At 39.2% G+C, this 17735-nt stretch overlaps 2 protein-coding genes across 3 annotated transcripts; both read right to left on the bottom strand.

Annotated features, from left to right (window-relative positions):
* Window positions 1–852: 852 nt before the first annotated feature.
* Window positions 853–13157, bottom strand: Lanb1 (laminin subunit beta-1). Of its 2 annotated transcripts, XM_076894328.1 has the most exons (15): window positions 13033–13157; window positions 11275–11405; window positions 9672–9716; window positions 9130–9216; window positions 8029–8254; window positions 7548–7847; window positions 6229–6791; window positions 5953–6132; window positions 5547–5872; window positions 5060–5470; window positions 4773–4968; window positions 4089–4535; window positions 3514–4021; window positions 2353–3436; window positions 853–2159 (listed from the first exon to the last, which is right to left on the bottom strand). In XM_076894328.1, the coding sequence occupies exons 2-15, from the start codon at window positions 11336–11338 to the stop codon at window positions 1188–1190; spliced, it is 5409 nt and encodes a 1802-aa protein (XP_076750443.1). In that variant the 5' UTR covers window positions 11339–11405; window positions 13033–13157; the 3' UTR covers window positions 853–1187. The 2 variants fall into 2 exon arrangements, with proteins under 2 accessions (XP_076750443.1, XP_076750445.1); XM_076894330.1 differs by lacking the exon at window positions 9130–9216.
* A 3090-nt stretch (window positions 13158–16247) lies between these two features.
* On the bottom strand, window positions 16248–17152 carry LOC143422846 (uncharacterized). Its single transcript, XM_076893795.1, has 3 exons — window positions 16949–17152; window positions 16555–16788; window positions 16248–16474 (listed from the first exon to the last, which is right to left on the bottom strand). Exons 1-3 carry the CDS (start codon window positions 17099–17101, stop codon window positions 16337–16339), a joined length of 525 nt encoding a protein of 174 aa, XP_076749910.1. The 5' UTR covers window positions 17102–17152; the 3' UTR covers window positions 16248–16336.
* Window positions 17153–17735: the final 583 nt, after the last annotated feature.

The following is a 17735-nucleotide window of genomic DNA, read 5'->3' as shown; positions in this document are numbered from 1 at the left end:
ATTCCAAATCTGTGAAAAATGAAGAATACAGTTTCGTAAGGGAAACATCGTGATATATTTACATACTATTGGTAAAAATTCTATCTACGTATTTATTGCACAGTATTTTATAAATGCAACATAAACATATATTATATATAAGTACAAAAACTTATATATTGGTCAGCTTAAAACGATTGAATCCATGATGAGATATTAGGTATCGATACTGATATATTAATTCTGCATTATAACTAGTTCAGTCGTTTTTATTATTTTTTGTATATGTATATATAGTCCATTGTTGTAATATCCATTTTATCGGTCCCAAAATCTAAATAGTCCTGGTATTTAATAAACTAGTTAATATCTAAAAATTAGTGATGTCCGGTAAACAATTTTGCTAAGCTTTCTACGAAACTAATTACTAATTATTCATTAAACTGAATTTTTATTTTTACAAAATACGAATTGCGAATCGTATTTTTTAAACTACATAATAATTATTAATATTGAAATATTTTAATTGTGATTGTGAGAATAGAATTTGGCGTTTTTCGATTAAAGTTAAATTAAACGATAGATGAATTTCCTTATCAATGCGTTCTGAACATATTTTTGATTTGTCGGATCGATAATACATACTTCTATTATTCTTTTATCGAAACAAAAAATAGAGCTTACCAATTACTGTAGATAAGGTAACAAACCTTTGTTACGTTTTTTGTGACTTATTTTAAACACTGTATACATCATTGTATACATTTTACTTTGCTTTCGCATATTCAGTCATTCGACCATGACAACATTCCCTTGCGTCTTTTGCCATCATTAGATACATAGGAGTATAATCTGTTTATAAATATCTCTAGTTGAAAGTGGCTATAATTAAACCCCTTCTTTTCTTTCTATATATACAAAATATGATAAAAATTCTGCATGTGTGGACCTTTATATCTGCATCAAATTATCGTTTCCAACATAAAATACGAGGATGAGTAAAAATCGAAGAAAATCTAACGCAATAAGAAAATTAATTTAAAGTGATTATATAATATAGTTAAGTAGGTCGTAAAAACCTTTTGCATTTTAATTAATTTACATGAAACTGTTTAAAACAAAAGAGAACGTCGTCGAGCATTCATTGCACAGAAGACAAACGATCACGATGACCTATTATATATTATCCAGCCATTCTTTCTAACCGCTCAAGAAGTACAAGACCTGTGCTTCTGCGCTTTCTCGTCAATTTCCTCCAAATGCTTCTCTATTTCCGCGATCAAAGAATCAACGTCGGCCATCAGATCGGACAGCATCCTTTCGTTATCCCTGTAAACGCTTTCCATACCGTCCAAATCCTTATACTTCGTCGAGGTATCAGCAGTCAGCTCTGAGGCTTTCTGCAACAGCTTCTTCGCCCTCAGTATGTTTCCATTACTCTTGTTCATCCTCGAATCCAACGTCTCATCCGCGAATTTATAATCCTTGGCGAGCTCCTTCGTCTTGGCGTCGACGTTTTGCGCCTCGCTGGCGACCTTTCGCGCTTGGACGTCGATCTCCTGATTCAGAACGAAGTCGTTCCTCACAGATTGCGTCTGGAGTTGCTTCAAACGAGTATCCAACGCATCGACGACCTGCGCGGTGCTGTTCGCCTGCAACTGCGCCCCTTTGGTCACTTCGGCTATTTCTATCAGGTCGTTCTCCGATCTACCAACATCGCGTTCAGCCAATTCGATGGCCGCTTGAGCACGATTCTGAGCATTGTGGGCTTCGTCCAACAAAATGGTCACTTTAGCCGCCAGATTTTGCTTCTTGATCGCGTCTTCTTTGGCACTGTTCGCCATCTCCTTGAGCCTCTCAGCCAGATCCAGGTCGTCCTTGGTATCCGCGAGAATCTTCTCAGAGTCCGTTAAGGAACCAACGATACTCTCGATGCGATCGGCCAGATCTTTGATTTCGTCAGGTTTCAATTGTATGTTCTTGACCAGCACCTTGTTGGCCAAGTCTCGTACCATGGCTGGCGTCGATTGGTCTTCGTCCAGAATGCTACGAAGTCGCTTATTTATGTCCGAGACGTCCCTACTCACGGCGTCGGTTATGTTGCGTGCTTTCAACGCATAATTAAAAGCGTCCTGGGCGTTCGATCTGGCTGCCGTCGCGTCGCGTTTCACTTGGATCATCTGGACAAAAAATATTGTTTCTCGTTGAGGCGATAGACAAGAATGTCTCTTGTACGTTGTATTTAGATCAATATCATTAGATGCAAACGAAATTTTATGAAGAAGAGCCAACGCGTATGCTGTGAGACGCAAATACAAACAAGAATTTCTCACTACATTTAAGAAATCAAAGAAAGAGAGTAGACAAACTTACGTTACGAAGTAGCTGGTCAGCTTCATCCTTGTAGTTCTTGATCTTAATGGTGTGCTTCTTAGCTACGTCCAAAGCTTGATTAGCTTTGGATACAGCACCCGCGTCGCAAGACAGATCGCCACAGAAACCGCACCCAGCACCGCCACACACGCTACTGCAATCGGTCACATTATCTCCACACATTTTTAAATTAAGTTCTGGCATAATACTATCGAACGCTTTCAATTTCTGATCTATCTTGCTCAACGATTCTTTATTCTTATTCTGTGCATCCTCCACTAAGCCACGATTCTTCGCCAACAGGCTCTCCGTGTGCTTTCTGAATCTCTCCGCGTCAGCCAGAACGTTATTGGTATCGTTCGCCATTTTCTCCGCCTGTCTCGACTGCTCCGCCATTTGCTGCGTGACATTCAACGCGCCTTGCACGTTCTCTTCTTGCAATCTGGTCGCGTTCTCTTTAAGATTCGCCGCGGACTGATGCAAGTTGTTTGTCCTGTTCTTCAAGTTTTTCAAGGTGGCATCCTCCAGATTCACCCGTTGAGTGACCAATTCCAACAGATTTTGTACTTCCTCCAGTTGTTTCGTAGACCTGGACACGTTCTTGTTCAATTCGATCGCCAGGTCGTTCAGTTCGTCCAGATCCTGGCTTCTAATGGAAGCGTTGCTGATCAGTGCTTTCACTTGATCCAAAGATCCAACCATGTCGTCGAATTCCTGGCTGTAAACGCCAGTTGTCCCGACTTTTTGAATCCTCGACGCCTCTCCTATCACCAGATCTGTCTTGTTCCTCAGACCAGACAGCGTTAGATCCCAATTATCGAAACACTCTCCGCATGGATTGCATTGAGGCGCGTTACCAAAGTAGCCACGGTCGCACTGGTCACATTTCTCTCCGCCTATACCTTTGTGACAAACGCACTTCCCGGTTACTCTGTCGCATTGCTGCCTGGCAGAGCCAGTTAGATCGCAATCGCACGGATAGCACTCGATATTCGGGTTGCCCCAGTAGCTACTTTGACACTCGTTGCAGCGTCTACCGCCAAAACCTGGTCTACATTCGCAGCTACCGTCGTATGGGTTACATCTGCGGGCAAAAGAAAACAAATACTTTGTTAAAATCGATCTCTTCGACACATTTAATGTGATATATTAAATGCAAACCTGTCGGAAACGCTGCCAACCGCGTCACACTCGCAAGGATCGCAACCTTCGGCACTGGCGATCCTCCAATGGTTCTCCTCGCAAGAATCACAGAGTAAACCGATTACGTGCGGCAGGCAAGGACACTGGCCAGTTCGATGATCGCAAGGTCCAGCATTCCTGTCCGTTCCTAAAACGTCGCACTGGCAATCGTGACAATCTTGTTGAAGGGCGTTTCCATAAAATCCTTCCTTGCAAATCTGACAGTTTGCACCGTCGGTGTTGTACAGACACTGCAGGCAACGACCAGTGTGAGGATCGCAGTTCCCAGGTCGACGCAGGTCCGTATTGTTGTTACAATTGCAAGGCTCGCAGCTGCCGCCGGGAACCTCGGGATTACCAAAGTAATTCTCTGCGCAGCTTTCGCAACGTGGTCCGGTGTATCCATCGAAGCACTCGCAGATTACATCATGGGTCACTGAGTCCAGCGAACAGCTCTGCGCGTACGAATGCCCCGAATTGATGGTTCCTATTCGTTAGTAGCAAGGAAAATTGTGATCCACCGCGTTCTACCCTTCGACTTCTGTTTAACTTACCAGGACATGGACAAGCTCTGCACGGAATGTCCACACCGATCCTAGGATCGCCATAATACGTCTCGATGCATCGATCGCAATTGTGACCAGTCGTGTAGTCTCGACAATTGATACAGGCACCAGTCTTTGAGTCGCAACTGTCTGCGTGGCCGTTGCACTCGCATCGTTGGCAGTGAGGGAAATTCCAGAAGCCAGGCTCGCATTGACCGCAGGTTCTGCCGTATGTATTCGGTCGACACTTGCATCGGCCGGTTTCCACATCGCAGAAATTGTCCAGAGCACCAACGCCGTCGCAATCGCAGGGTATGCAACCCTCGGGGCCGAAGCCGTAAGTTCCAGGCGCGCAACGGTCGCATCGTCTGCCGACCACGTTCGTTTTACAGGGACAAACACCGCCGTAATTCTCGCATAGCAAACTGCGAGATCCAGTTGGGTTGCATTCGCAAGCTAGAAAATAGTGGAGATAATGTTTGATTTGAATTCTGTAAGATGAAGCTTCTTGAAGCCTGTGCGTCTACAGAAAATTTAGTTTATTGGGAATACGGGCAGAAATAATTAGTACTTAGGTTACAGATTTAATAGATTGCATCCATATAGTTTCAATTTCTTTAAGAACTACGAAATACATGTTGTATGTAATAGAATCAGGAGATTGAAAAATAGATTTCTCTATTGATTACTCACAATGTGCGCCATCGTAAACGTAGTATCCAATGCTGTTCTGATACTTCTTGCAAACTTCCGGTACGTTGGTCCACACGGCATTAATATCATTGAAGAACTCGCTGCAATGGTATCTTTCGTATTCCTGACGACGAAGTTCGCCGACTAAAGGCTCCTTGAAGAAAGGTATCGCGTCTATTCTAGGCTTTAGAACGATCTGAAAACAAATTCCAATTTGTGAAATCTGCGACAGGTTCACCGTAATGGCGTTTGGTGATTTGGAGGTCAATATTGATTTTATTACTTACCGAATCAACCAAAATGGACGCGGAAGGTGTGTCCATATGGCTATTAAATTTACGGAATTGCAGTTGAACATTGTATCGTTTCCCTGCTTCCAAGCAAACGGATGGCTGTACGACGACGCTTCTCGATCTTAGGGGTAGCTGCGCCCACAGTTGATCGTGCTCTGGTTTCCAATCCGCACATGGACCGTCCGGATTCACTGGACCATCTCTCTCGATGATTATTTGAACGTTCTCCCAAGATCCTGCTTGGACTGGTTCGTACCTGACGATTATATCGTACCACAAACTCTTGCGAATATCGTCGACGGTGAAATTCAAAACTGAACCCTCCAAGGCCTTCATGAACCCAGTACCGGTCCATGTACTGTTTCTTCCGTCTCGATACGGTTCCCTGATTACTACTTGGCAGTTCTGTGAAAGTAATTCATGTGTTTTTACCAGCATTTTCATCTTTAAATAATTCCTTTTTCACAAAAAGAACAATTACATCGCTAGCGCGTGTCAGTTCACCCTCGTAGATCAAGAAATCCAACGACCCGGTGTAATAACTTTGCTCGGGTTGGTTGCAAGTTCTACCGCTGATGTGAGGTCTGCAACGACATTGACCTGTTATCACGTCGCAAGAATTTTCGTAGGAACCGCCAGGGTCGCAGTCGCAAGGCTTGCAACCGTCTGGGTCTTCTGAGAGTCCCCAATAATTGGGAAAGCATTGATTGCAATCGCGAGCGGTAACGAAACGCTTGCAAGTACACTCGCCAGTGATCGTATTGCAGCCACGATTGTCGATCGTTCCCAAGGTGTTGCAAGTGCAAGCTAAATACAAAATTAATTTCTTTCTTAAATAAAAGACCATAATAATAAATTTTTAATTAATTCATTGAACCAATTAGTACCTTGACATCCTTCTGGATTTTCTGGGTCGAAGTTCCAAAAGCCATTCTTACAACGATCGCAACGACGACCTTCCACGTTTTGCTTGCAGTGGCAACGACCAGATTCGTCCCCGCTAAGAAGATCGGTCCTCGAATCGCATATACCATCGTCCAAAGACCCACCGAGATCACAATCGCAAGCTGTACAGAGAAGAGAATATTTAAAAGCATAAAGTTGAAAGTAATTCAACACCTCTAAAAAGATTTAACGACGGTAACAACGCGCGAGTGACTTACGCAAACACGCTTCAGGATGAGATATATCTTTCTCGACGTCGTGGTAGTAGAACGGTTTGCACTGTTCGCAGTTCTGTCCTCTGGTGTTGTGCTGACAGTCGTCGCAGACACCGCCAGACACCCTTCCGGATCTCTCGTAGACAGCTTCGTCGAAGTGGCAAGAGTTCGTATGATTGTTACAATTGCAAGGCTTGCAGGCGTTCGTCTGCTTGCCAACGGCTGGTTTCCACGGTAGATCGTTATAAAAGTCTTGACACTTCTCGCAGTTCAATCCAGTGGTGTTGTGAGTACACTCGCATCTGCCGTGCACCATGTTTTCCTCGCGTGCGACGTCAGGAAGCGGTAGACACCTGGACGCGTGCCCGTAGCAAGAACAGGAACCGCGAATCACCATGTTCTGAATCGCGTAGTAGTATTTCTCACGGATTTCCGGCCGATCGTCGAGAAGATCGTCTCCTAAGGTGTGCAGTCTGGTCATGTTTATGCGCAGATTGGTGATTTTCAACAGATTCTGCACTTCCTTCGAGTAGGGATTGTCTATTTCCAAATTTCGGGGCAACACTCTGAAAAGGAAGAAAAGAAATGAATGCAAAGCGGTCAGATGAACTGTGCTTCGAATCAGTTAATCAGTTACTAATCTTTCATTCATTTAATTAATCTAGCAGTCAGTTGCATAGTCAGTCGTTTACTAGGTCAGCCAGTAACGTTAATTATATTCTTGCAGTAATTATAGCTCGCAGACATTTTGGAGTCTAATTTATGGCCTTGTCGTGTGTATAAGAAATATCGAGCATCGCCCCTCTCTAGAGCGTTAGGGGTGTCCTCGAGGCTAATACGAATGACCTAAGAAGGCATTCTTGTACGAACTTCCAGGCTGAACGGAAGTAAAATAAAACATACGAATGCACCTAATTATTTAGCGGTCCATTTTATTCTAATCTATTTTTACAATTTCTTACACTTGCATACTCCTCTTAGATACACTGTTTAGAACTTCACCAAGAGAACACGCTTTTCGTGTTGCATACCCTCAGGCTCAGTTCGTTCTCAGCATCAGAAGAGTTCACATTCGATCATTAACTAAAATACTTTGTCTTGGGCAGAGTTCAATTACGATGAAGCATATACGTCATCCTAACAGTGCATCGCTCTGACATACTTCATAAAAGTTTCATGACAAATTATATCTCGAATTGCTAGGCGCCCAGTTGACGATTACAATGTAGGCGAAGTGTCGATAACTCCTTAACGACCTCACTGAACTCTTCGTTACGAGTGTACGTTAAATAATCTCTATATAGTTATCACTATTTACATACCTGAAGATAACGTCACCCCCTGTCGATGGCGCCACGCTGGAATACCTCGTCTCGCAGATAACGTCCGTCAACCTCTGAGGTTGTTCCACCGACACGTCTGGGAAGTATTGCTCGCAATTGTGTGCGAAATATCGGTACACCTTCCAGGTTCTACCGAAGTCGAACGATCTCTCGATCAGCATCGCCGCCGGCCTGAACGTTTTGAACCGGATGATGATGTGGGTGAAGTGAAACTCAGCTTCCAAGTCGAAGCGGATCGTGACGTTCTCCACGCCATTCTCGGCTTGCCACCAATTTTTCCTGTCGAATCACATCGAAGTTCTTTTTACCAATCATTTCGCAAAGCACGCCAAATTTCTGTCATATTTCAGTTTCAAGAGCCGTTGATAGGGCAGAAGTTTTACCAGAGAAATTGAAGAAAGATTTTGAGATAGGAGAAAAGAATTTCATACAAAATGGAATCTATTTGATCGTGACTTACTCGGTGACAATGTTTTCGATATTATGCTGCTGTTTCGGTATCGATGCGTCGCAGAAAAAGCATTTCTTCCGATCCTTCAAATGTGAGACGATGCAGTATCTTTCCGGTCCGTTGAGACCGCAAGTGGAGGACGCGAACAATCGATTTTTCCGGCCGATTAACAGATTTCCCGTGGCGGGGTAACATGAACTCTGCTCGCAAGGATGCTTCCTCTTTACCTGCGCACCTAAAGGAAATTCAAATCGACCACTACTTTAGTTTTCTGTGTTTGATTCATCCAATTTGAGTGTTTCGTCACCCTAATTAAACATGCTGTAACGATTATTTCAGACGCCGTTGTTATCCGAAATTAATTAACGTTAAGTCCCTTTAAAATTCATAGTGCAATTAACGACGAAAATAGTGAAATAAAGTGTGTACTTCCGGCGACACAACTGTCATGTCATAAATTGGCACTAGTACACTTCTGTAACATCGCCAGTTCAGTCAAGTCAACTGGTGTTTCCATTAATTGGTAATATTGTAATTGCAGTCGATTAACACCATTTACAGAGACCAAACGTTAGTGACTGGAAAGAAGAATGCTGTCCAAATATACGATTGCCATAACCAAATAAAAGAGACAAACATAAAAAAAGATTGTTCCCTCGGTTCTAATTGCGTTCTTAATCTACGATAAACTATAATTAACATCGTCGCAATCTTTGGATCATTCAACTCAACCGCGTTTTTCTTTCCCTTCGTCGACACTTTGAATGACAGAAACAAGATTGTCTTCGTTAAGTCGCTCAGTCTATGGACGAAATAATATTAAAAATATTAAAATTCCTTGTCAATTATACATTTTTGTAATTCTTCACTTTTCTTAAATCAGAAAATTTGTGATATTAAAGGAAGTAGTAGAATTCTTGTTATCTAGTAAAATTAACAAGAAGTGCTATTCACGCATATTAATTATAAGTACATTTATACCAGTTTAAAGGGGAAGGTGTTTCGTTCTGTAAAAGGGAAGATTAAGTGTTAATTGTGCAACGTAATCATGCCGGGTTTAATTAACGAACGATAGTAGGTAATGACTGTTTGCTGGTGAGAATGGGCTACCTCTTGAACCGGAAATGGTCAGCCTTGGCCAATATTGGCGTTCATCGACATCTTCTGTGGATGACATATCTCCTCTTTCAATTGATCCTATAACACCCTCTTTTTATCTCGGATTCTTACTGCTATGCAATTCTGTGTACTCTTACGCAGAATTGTTTAAAATGTACCTTAAGTATACACCTAATCTCATCTTTAATGAGGGGTATTTAAATTCGTGAGAAGTTCTATAAAATGCCCACGTAGCTTCTTTCAGGTTTTAATAAATAACTCAAATAATTCTATATAAATTTTTCTAAAACAGGAATGTAGGAAATGACTAACTTCAATTAAAGTAGGGACACTAGTGACTTTCGTACAAATTTTAATTTAAAAAATACTACCCTTTCACAATTTTGCCTAACTAGTAATAAGTTAGGGACAAGGAAGACTACATAGCTGTTTATATATTTTCTTAAATTTGGTTTATTTATTTTAGTTTGTTCACTTTCTTATTGGTAAATTTATTTACCCGTTAAAAAAATTATTTTTCAACCGAAACTTACCTCTTATTGGAACTCTGTCTCTGGGATACTGTGGTTCGGCAGTATCTAAAAAAAGAAGTTGTTTGGTCAGAAAGTTTCGATTTTAATATTGCTGCGCGGTTCTTATCGCTCGTGTTAAGGAAATTGATATCAAGAGACATATCCATTAGTTTCAACCGATTTTGTAGTATAATTATCTCATGTTCTGCTAAAAATCGTTTCAGTAAAATACAACCGAACCTTTACTACTATTTTTACTCTTCAGATATGTTTAATGTAAAATAATTTTTACTGGACGAAAGTAAAAAATTTATTGAAGTATTTGTGAGGCAACTTTGATCAGAAACATGTCGAATTTAGATTTTACTTCAATAAAAGGATCATATTCTTCTTACGTCCCTTTATATACAAAATGGAAGTTACTTTGACTTAAATATATATTTTACAATACAATTAAATGCGCTCCAACATCTTATATTGTTGATTACAGTTACACAATTGAACTTGTGTTTAGTTCAGAGTTAAAATTATTTAGCATAGAAGAAGAATTGAGTGCTTTAATTTTTCAGAGAAAATTTTATACGATTCTAGAATATGCACTTATCAAAGTAGTGTTCTACTACCGGTAGAGACTATCGCAAGAAACAACCGGATGTTTATGATGGTAGCTTCTCTAGAAGTCATCGTTAAAAATGAATAACAAATCGTGAAATTCAAGTGGAACTTAAAAAATCACAAAGCTGGCAATATTTCTTCTGTATTATCGCGTTCTTTATCGATAGTAAATACTTATTTTATCGTTTATAAATGTTACAAGATAAATAGATTTCCAATTCAATTGTTGTATTGTTCGATAAGTAGTACTTTCAGAAATTTATATGCCCATTGTTTCATTTTATCACTTATCTTACATCTTATACTATTTAGTATTTTTTGAGCTTCCTATTTTTTAAAATAAAGTGGTACTACAAATGCCTCAATTTTGCACGACCAAGAAGCTTATAAATTAAATTCAAAATTTCGATTAGGAATAATTCTGTTCTATCATAATGAAAATTTACAATTAAATTCTTATTGGTATTTTATTTCATTTACTTCATTTTAAGCAAGATTCTGTTCGACACCTCCCTGTCTTTACGTTGTTATATTCACTTCTTTAATAATATAAATATTCCAATTAAATTAAATGAATTCGATGGAATACGAAGCACTGGAGGAATACTTTTAGCGCGCTATTGACTTCGCTAAATGCCTGAGGCTTTCGTATTTTAAGTTTCTGGATCGCCTAGATTTTAGAGGCCGAAATAAAACTTGTAAGGTTTAGAAGGAAGAACAGGTCGAGGGGTCGAATTGCTATCTAATCATTATAGATAAAGCGACTTATTCTAAGAGCAATGAATGGAAAACACGTTGTTAGAATGGATAGATGAATTTCAACTATACTGTTCAAACAAAATGAGACAAACTGCAGATTGTATCAGATCTGTGTTTTATAAAGGAACATTTTTATTTCAATGAGGCTTCTATAAAATTTTATTAAAATTATTTGCAAATGGTGATCAGATATGTTCGATAAATTGTTTGGATAATCGTGATGGAACAGGTGTTAATAAATGATACTTACTCGACACGATTATTGTTGCAAACAAAAGTATTGCAAAGATTGCCTGAGAAGATACTGCAGCCATTTTTCTTGCTACCCTCTGTCGTTTAAATTGTCTGGATCGAATTTATGCTATAGACATTATTTTCCATCTGAAAGGAGAAATTCACGTATTTTAATAGGAAAGCGACTGTAATTACTCCATTTCCTTCGACACTGAATGAATTATTAAATTTATCTCAAACGAACTGGTCCAGAAAATAAAAAACATTTGATGTTACTTTGGATTCTATGGGAGAAATTTCCTCTGTGAATTCTATAAATTTTTCAGCGTGCACTATTTGTGTCACAGTCGTAAATCGATTCAGTAATTCTACGGTTCACTATTTTCTTTGAGCGCCGTGAATCATCAAGATTATCAACACACTTTTACAGTCGAACTGCTGAGTGGGCAAAGGATAACACACATTCCATGTATTCTAGTGTAAAAAGAAGACCGATTGCATTTTAAGCAATAAGTAGTATAACAAATTATGCTGCTGCTTGTGAATGGAACTTGACAAAATAATGAAATAAAAATGTAATTGTTATAATTATCAATGACTCATAGTGCTGCGGTATTTTAAATATTATTGGAACAATATTTTTCGCTCATTTCTAATGAACTTTTTCCTCTGCAAGAGTTTATATATTTAAATTGTTTTTTTTCATAAACATTTGTATCGGTAATAAATTCGAAACGCAGTTGCCGATCGTGTATTAATTGATTCGGGCAATCAACAAGTGCATGACTTATCTCCGATGCATCAAGGTTTACAATGTTTGCTTTACATGCCTCGAATCGTCAATGAAGCACTTTCAATTCTTAGAATCGTTATATTAACTGTTTCATGACTTCTGTGAACGATAAACGTCTCCTTTCCTTATTTTAATTGTCCAGCTTCTAATCAAACGCGAATTGAAACTAGCGAACTCCAGTTTAAGCGGACGCTCACCAATTAGAGACTAGATTCAGTATTTTCGCAAATTTCCATTCGAATGTCAACGTTCTTAAATGACATAATTATTTTTTAACTACTTTTTATCGATTGCTCCAAGGACAAAGATGTATTATCTGTCACATGATGCTCAAATATCTATGCTATTTTATCTTACGCTAACTTCCATTACTGATTCGCAAACAAAGTTTTATACATTTTTTTCGCAAATAAACTCCAATTATTTTTTCTCCAATTAATTACATTAATTACTTGTACACTACAATAACATACACGTAAGAAAGATCACATTAAAAAATTGCCCTAAAATAACGCTGAACATCGCATCCCCTCGCGTGATGCTCCAAAACAGCGATGTGACCCGACAGATGACATCAAAGCTATCAGCAGAAGCACACATCTCCCAACAGTTCCCTTTCTTAACCAACTTCCATCTCATTTCAAATAACAAAACGATTCAACCAACTTAAAAACCAACGTAAATACTTTTTGCAGCCACTGTACGTGAACCTCCACACGAAGAACTTCAAACCGCGTCTCTAGCGAAAACCACACTAGTACAGTGTCCGCATGCATTCTCTCCCATACATCTCTCCACCTCTGCTCATTTAAATTAAAGAAAAAAAAAAGAAAAAAAAAATGAAACACGACAGCGTCGCTCGCGAAATGAACCTACCTACATGACCAAACAAACCACGCTAATGTACGCTATGTGTGTCTGCTTGCAGAGTACAGGGAGCCACGAAGAAACGAGAGTAACGAACCGAGAGGAACGTCTTACCTAACTCTCGATGCCGTCCTCCTCGAGATGCGCGCAAGTGGCGTCTGTCGCGCCTAAGGTACCACGGGCTGCCGGAAACCACGTGGAATCCCACTGTGGAGGATCGAACGACACGCGAGAACCGAACGGAGAAACGATCCAGGACGCGAAACTCGATCATCCGCGGGACGCGCGACAACCGTGCCGATCGCGAGATGAGGAATGAACGGGAGGCGACGCCGAACGGACGCCTGCCGACGCCTCTCTCTTTCTCTCCTCCTTTCTCTGTCTTCCTCTCCCGCGCGGCGTTTCTCTGCTAAAAGGAGAGAACCTCCGACAGCGGCCAGTGCCGTACGTAGAACGAGGGCCCTTCGTTGCCTGCTTGCCTTGTTGCTTCAGGGCGCTGGCCAGAGGCAGAAGGGCGAGGCGAGGTTGCTGAGGGACAATGGTCGATGGGAGAGGGTTCTGCGAAGGTTTAACCGCGTGCGATTTTGTTAGCGGAGGCTAGCCGCGTTTGCTTTGGGAGAATAGGTACACTTGCTGGTCTTGGGATTTGGTCGGTTACTTAGTTAAAGGGAAGAGAGTAGTATGTTACGTTTGAAAAATGGGGATGATTATCATTTATCTCTGTAAGTGATTCTGTTGTTAAACTTGTTGGGCCTCGAGCGATTAGCTTCCTCGTAGTACTTAATTCAAGGGAGATCCAGAATAGCTTGAGATTCGCGTTTTATACGCCTCTCTGCGAAAATTCGTAGGAAGTAATCAGCAATTGGATAAAAGTGAAAGGGTAGAAATAATTGTATATAAATCCGTAACGGATTTTGCGGCACTCTTTATAGCCAGTTGAAATAAACGCAACGATAACGCTAACAGATAACAGGTAATAACAAAAGCAGATGGACAGATACTACTGACTTTGCGGGAACATAATTCAGTTTTCATCGAGGACTCATTGCGAGTGTCGCAAGACACTTAAGAGCAATCGGCTGTCTTTTATCTGTGATGCGCGAATACTTGGTTTAGACAGAGTTCAAGACAAAGTATAAGCGTCACTAGACCGGAAGGAAAGCCACTCCTTAAAAACTTTTAGCGAAGAGGAGGAAAATCACAGAGAAACTACAAAAGGTACGCGAAAGAACGGTCAAAGGCTGGGATATCTGTAAGGGTTTGTCGAAACCTGGTCAGTCGACCCTCAGGGATGGTCAAGGCTGTACGAATCGTGAAAAAAGCAATAGAAACGGAAAGTGAAGACAGGAAATCAAAGATTGGAAAGTTGGAGGTAAAACAGCCAAGATTTAATGACTAAACTCGTTAGATAAAACACATTTGGAGCACTAACGTGTTTAACTTCGATAGTGCTAAAAATTAATTAAACCTTTAAATTGCTAAAGTAATAATCCTTACATATATCGAGTATTTACTGGCGATAAATTTTACTGTTCTAATGACACTTAATGAAGGTCCAGTAAATAACAAAAACGTCGTATTAGGGAGAATGCAATAACCCACAGTCTGCAATTAGTCTAATATGACTCATTTTCATATATACACTGGCCCATCAAGTCTTATTTGCATCCATTATAATCAACAAGATAAATTAAATGTTTTAGTTTTCTTATTTCTGCTGATTTCCATTAATTGTTATATTTCGCGTGAAGCATCATTTTTAGAGCACGTAACAGTGCGAATTGTATACTGGTATGGAATATTTTGTGAGTGAAACATGTTTTCTGTGTCGTTCATAAAGCAGCCTCAATGACTATCACGTCAACCAGTTGCTCACATGTGCAGCACACTTGTAGTCGTTTTCCTTTACCTCTCTTCGCTTTGGTTTACAACCAGCAAGTCGAACTGTTGAGACTGACCAGTACCCTCGAGTGTTAGCTATAAACGAAGGCCCTTTCTACGGTGGAAATTCACCACTGTCGTTCCAGCGAGCTTGGCCCTTCGCTTGAATTTGTATAACACTCCAGCCCTTTTATATTTTTTAAATAACGTCTTGGGGAATTAAAAAAAATTAGTAAACGGTGGAGAAATTAAAATTAGTACTGTACAAACAGTATATCTTCAATTGTATCCATATATTTATTTTGAATAATATTATGCAACGCATCAATAAATATTAATATTTACTTAAGGAGATAATTTTTAAAAAGATATTGTTTCCTGGAGGAATTTTTGTCCTGAAAAGTTATTCTCTTAAATCGTTTCTATAATAAAAAGGAAAAGAACTGCGATATCACATCTTCTGTAACCATTCCATCTCGCTGGGTCACATCGACCAGAGAATAACTTGTTCATACATATTAAGATCGAAGTTAAGCATCGTTTGCTTTCTTTAAATTATTTCTATCCTCGAAGACAATAATACTTTGAATTGAAATATAATTGTTTAATTTCTTCTTAACTCGAAGCATATTAATTGGAACATGTCCGTATAGAATTAATTTGACTCGATGCGCGTTGTGCTTAAGTAGTTAAGTACTTTTATTGAAGCATTACACTCGAAAAGTTAATTCGTCTACTTGAAGTTATCGATCACTTTTCCATTTTGTACAGATTTTCGCATGGATTGAAAATGGGACAAGAGTACAATGCTCTCGGCAAAAAGGCAATAACGAAGTAGAACTCGTACAGGCAAAATGTGACGAACGAATGCGTGATCATCGAACAGGAAGGAAGAGAAGCGTGGGCAGTCTTATCACCGTAACGTGTCCCGCTTATGATAGCGCCATACCATTGCCCTTTCATTCTTGCTTCACCACTTTCGTGCGCCTTTTTTCACTTCATTCTCCGTTTGTACCAAACAAGCCAACACGGAGACGACGATTAATAGAAATCAATGCCTAATAAAATATCAGACGCGCATTCGATGCTCATTCTTAGACAGATCTTTTTTCAATCTCAGTAATTAAGCATTTATTTTCTGTAATATCATTTAATTGCGCGTTTACGATGTATCTTATTGATATTCTTCTGTAACCAGATCATCCATTTCATTGACACATTAGTTTATATTTAAGTATGTAATATTAGTTAATATTATTCGTTTTCTTCTGTTGAATGGAAGGAGTAATTATAAATAGGGCATTCAAGGGTAGTATAGTTATATCTCTTGTTCAAAAGAAGTCTTACAACTTCTAATGAATAGAAGAAATAGTTATAGGAGGAAAAGACCAGACATGTTTCTTTGGAAAGAATAGAACTGTGTTTATCAAATGGAAGAAATCTTTATTTATTTGGTATACAGACACATTTAATAATTATAGAAAGGCAAATATATTGTACAAAAGGAATGAAATATGGAATATACATTTGATTGTACTTATACAGCAGATTTACTTGTAAGTAGGTCTATGTAGGCATTAGCTATTAGATCTTGCTCCTTTATATCTAACTTAGTCATTAGATCGTGCGCAATTTTCTCTCCAGTTTCTGTATCTTGTTCATCTGCCAAGACTACCTGGAACAACAGTAGTGGTATATTATTTCTCAGCAGTTTCTCTCAATATTTATAACTGTATTTCTCACACCATTACAAACCTCTAATTCTAAAAAATCTCCTAAACCTTTAACATTATCAATATGTACTCGTGTTTGACCAATCATGTATAACTTTCTGGTCTTCTCAACGATACCTATGCAACCATTGGATGCAGCTAAAATTTTTGCAATACCTGCACACCCTTCAGCATCCAGAACTGCTTTCTCATAGCTGCAAAGCTTTGGACCCGTTGTATCAGTTCTCATATAATAAAGTAATTCACCTGAACCATTCTGCATAATAAGAAACAGTTTCATTTTATATTTCTAATGGTAGGCATTCTAGTTTCATAAATAACTAACTTTATAAAGTAATATTAGCTTAATTATAAGTCTTATAACAATAATGGCCTTTTAATAATTTGATTCAGACACTTGGTATGTGCCTCCTTACTTGGAATTTCCGTAATTTCAATCTTCCTTCTGGTACTTTAAAAAAAGTATCATGCTGCTTGATTATTTTACATTCATCATTGGTTAATTGTTTAATTTTGGATATCTTTTGCTCTGGACTATCGATCCTCGCTTTTATCTCTATATTACGCATTATAGATTCGTATAGCAATAATTCTTTCTAAACATAAACAACAGATAAGTTTTGTATTAATTATACTTTCTGCCAAAAAGTTTCTTACCCTCTCAAGTAGTGTTTGGAAATGTAAAAACTTAAGCGAGATGTTTCGACTTCTACATACCTATATATAAATTATTCAAGCGGTTATTTACTAAATTAATAATCAAATTGTCAGGAGAATATCTAAAGTTTACTAACAATGGTGTAATAATTTGTTTTCATAGAAATAATGGAGAAATTTTGTTTGTCTTTGGTAGCGCCATCTCTGTGAAAAGTGTTCAAATTATTCGCATACGATTATCAATAGCCAAGTAAACTATTAAGGAACTACTAGCGCCATCTCTTGGAGCAGCGCTGAAACAAGGTCGGTAATTAGTTTCAGTACCTTCCGCACAGATGGCGGTAGTAGTTCTTGAGTGTTCACTTCGCTGTCGGTACCGCTGTGCGACCAGTTTGAGCACTTTTCACAGAGATGGCGCCACGGGTCCTAGAAGAAGGTCTGTATCATCTGTCTCACTCTTTCCTATAGCTTTTAAATATATCTTTCTCTCTCTTACCTTCAAAGTGGGAAATATACAAGAAATTGAAATAAAATACTGAGATATAG

Source organism: Xylocopa sonorina, chromosome 4 (assembly GCF_050948175.1).
Source record: "Xylocopa sonorina isolate GNS202 chromosome 4, iyXylSono1_principal, whole genome shotgun sequence".
NCBI classification, from domain to species: domain Eukaryota; kingdom Metazoa; phylum Arthropoda; class Insecta; order Hymenoptera; family Apidae; genus Xylocopa; species Xylocopa sonorina.
The sequence above is the reverse complement of the archived record's forward strand: the minus strand, read 5'-3'. Positions and strand labels throughout refer to the sequence as shown.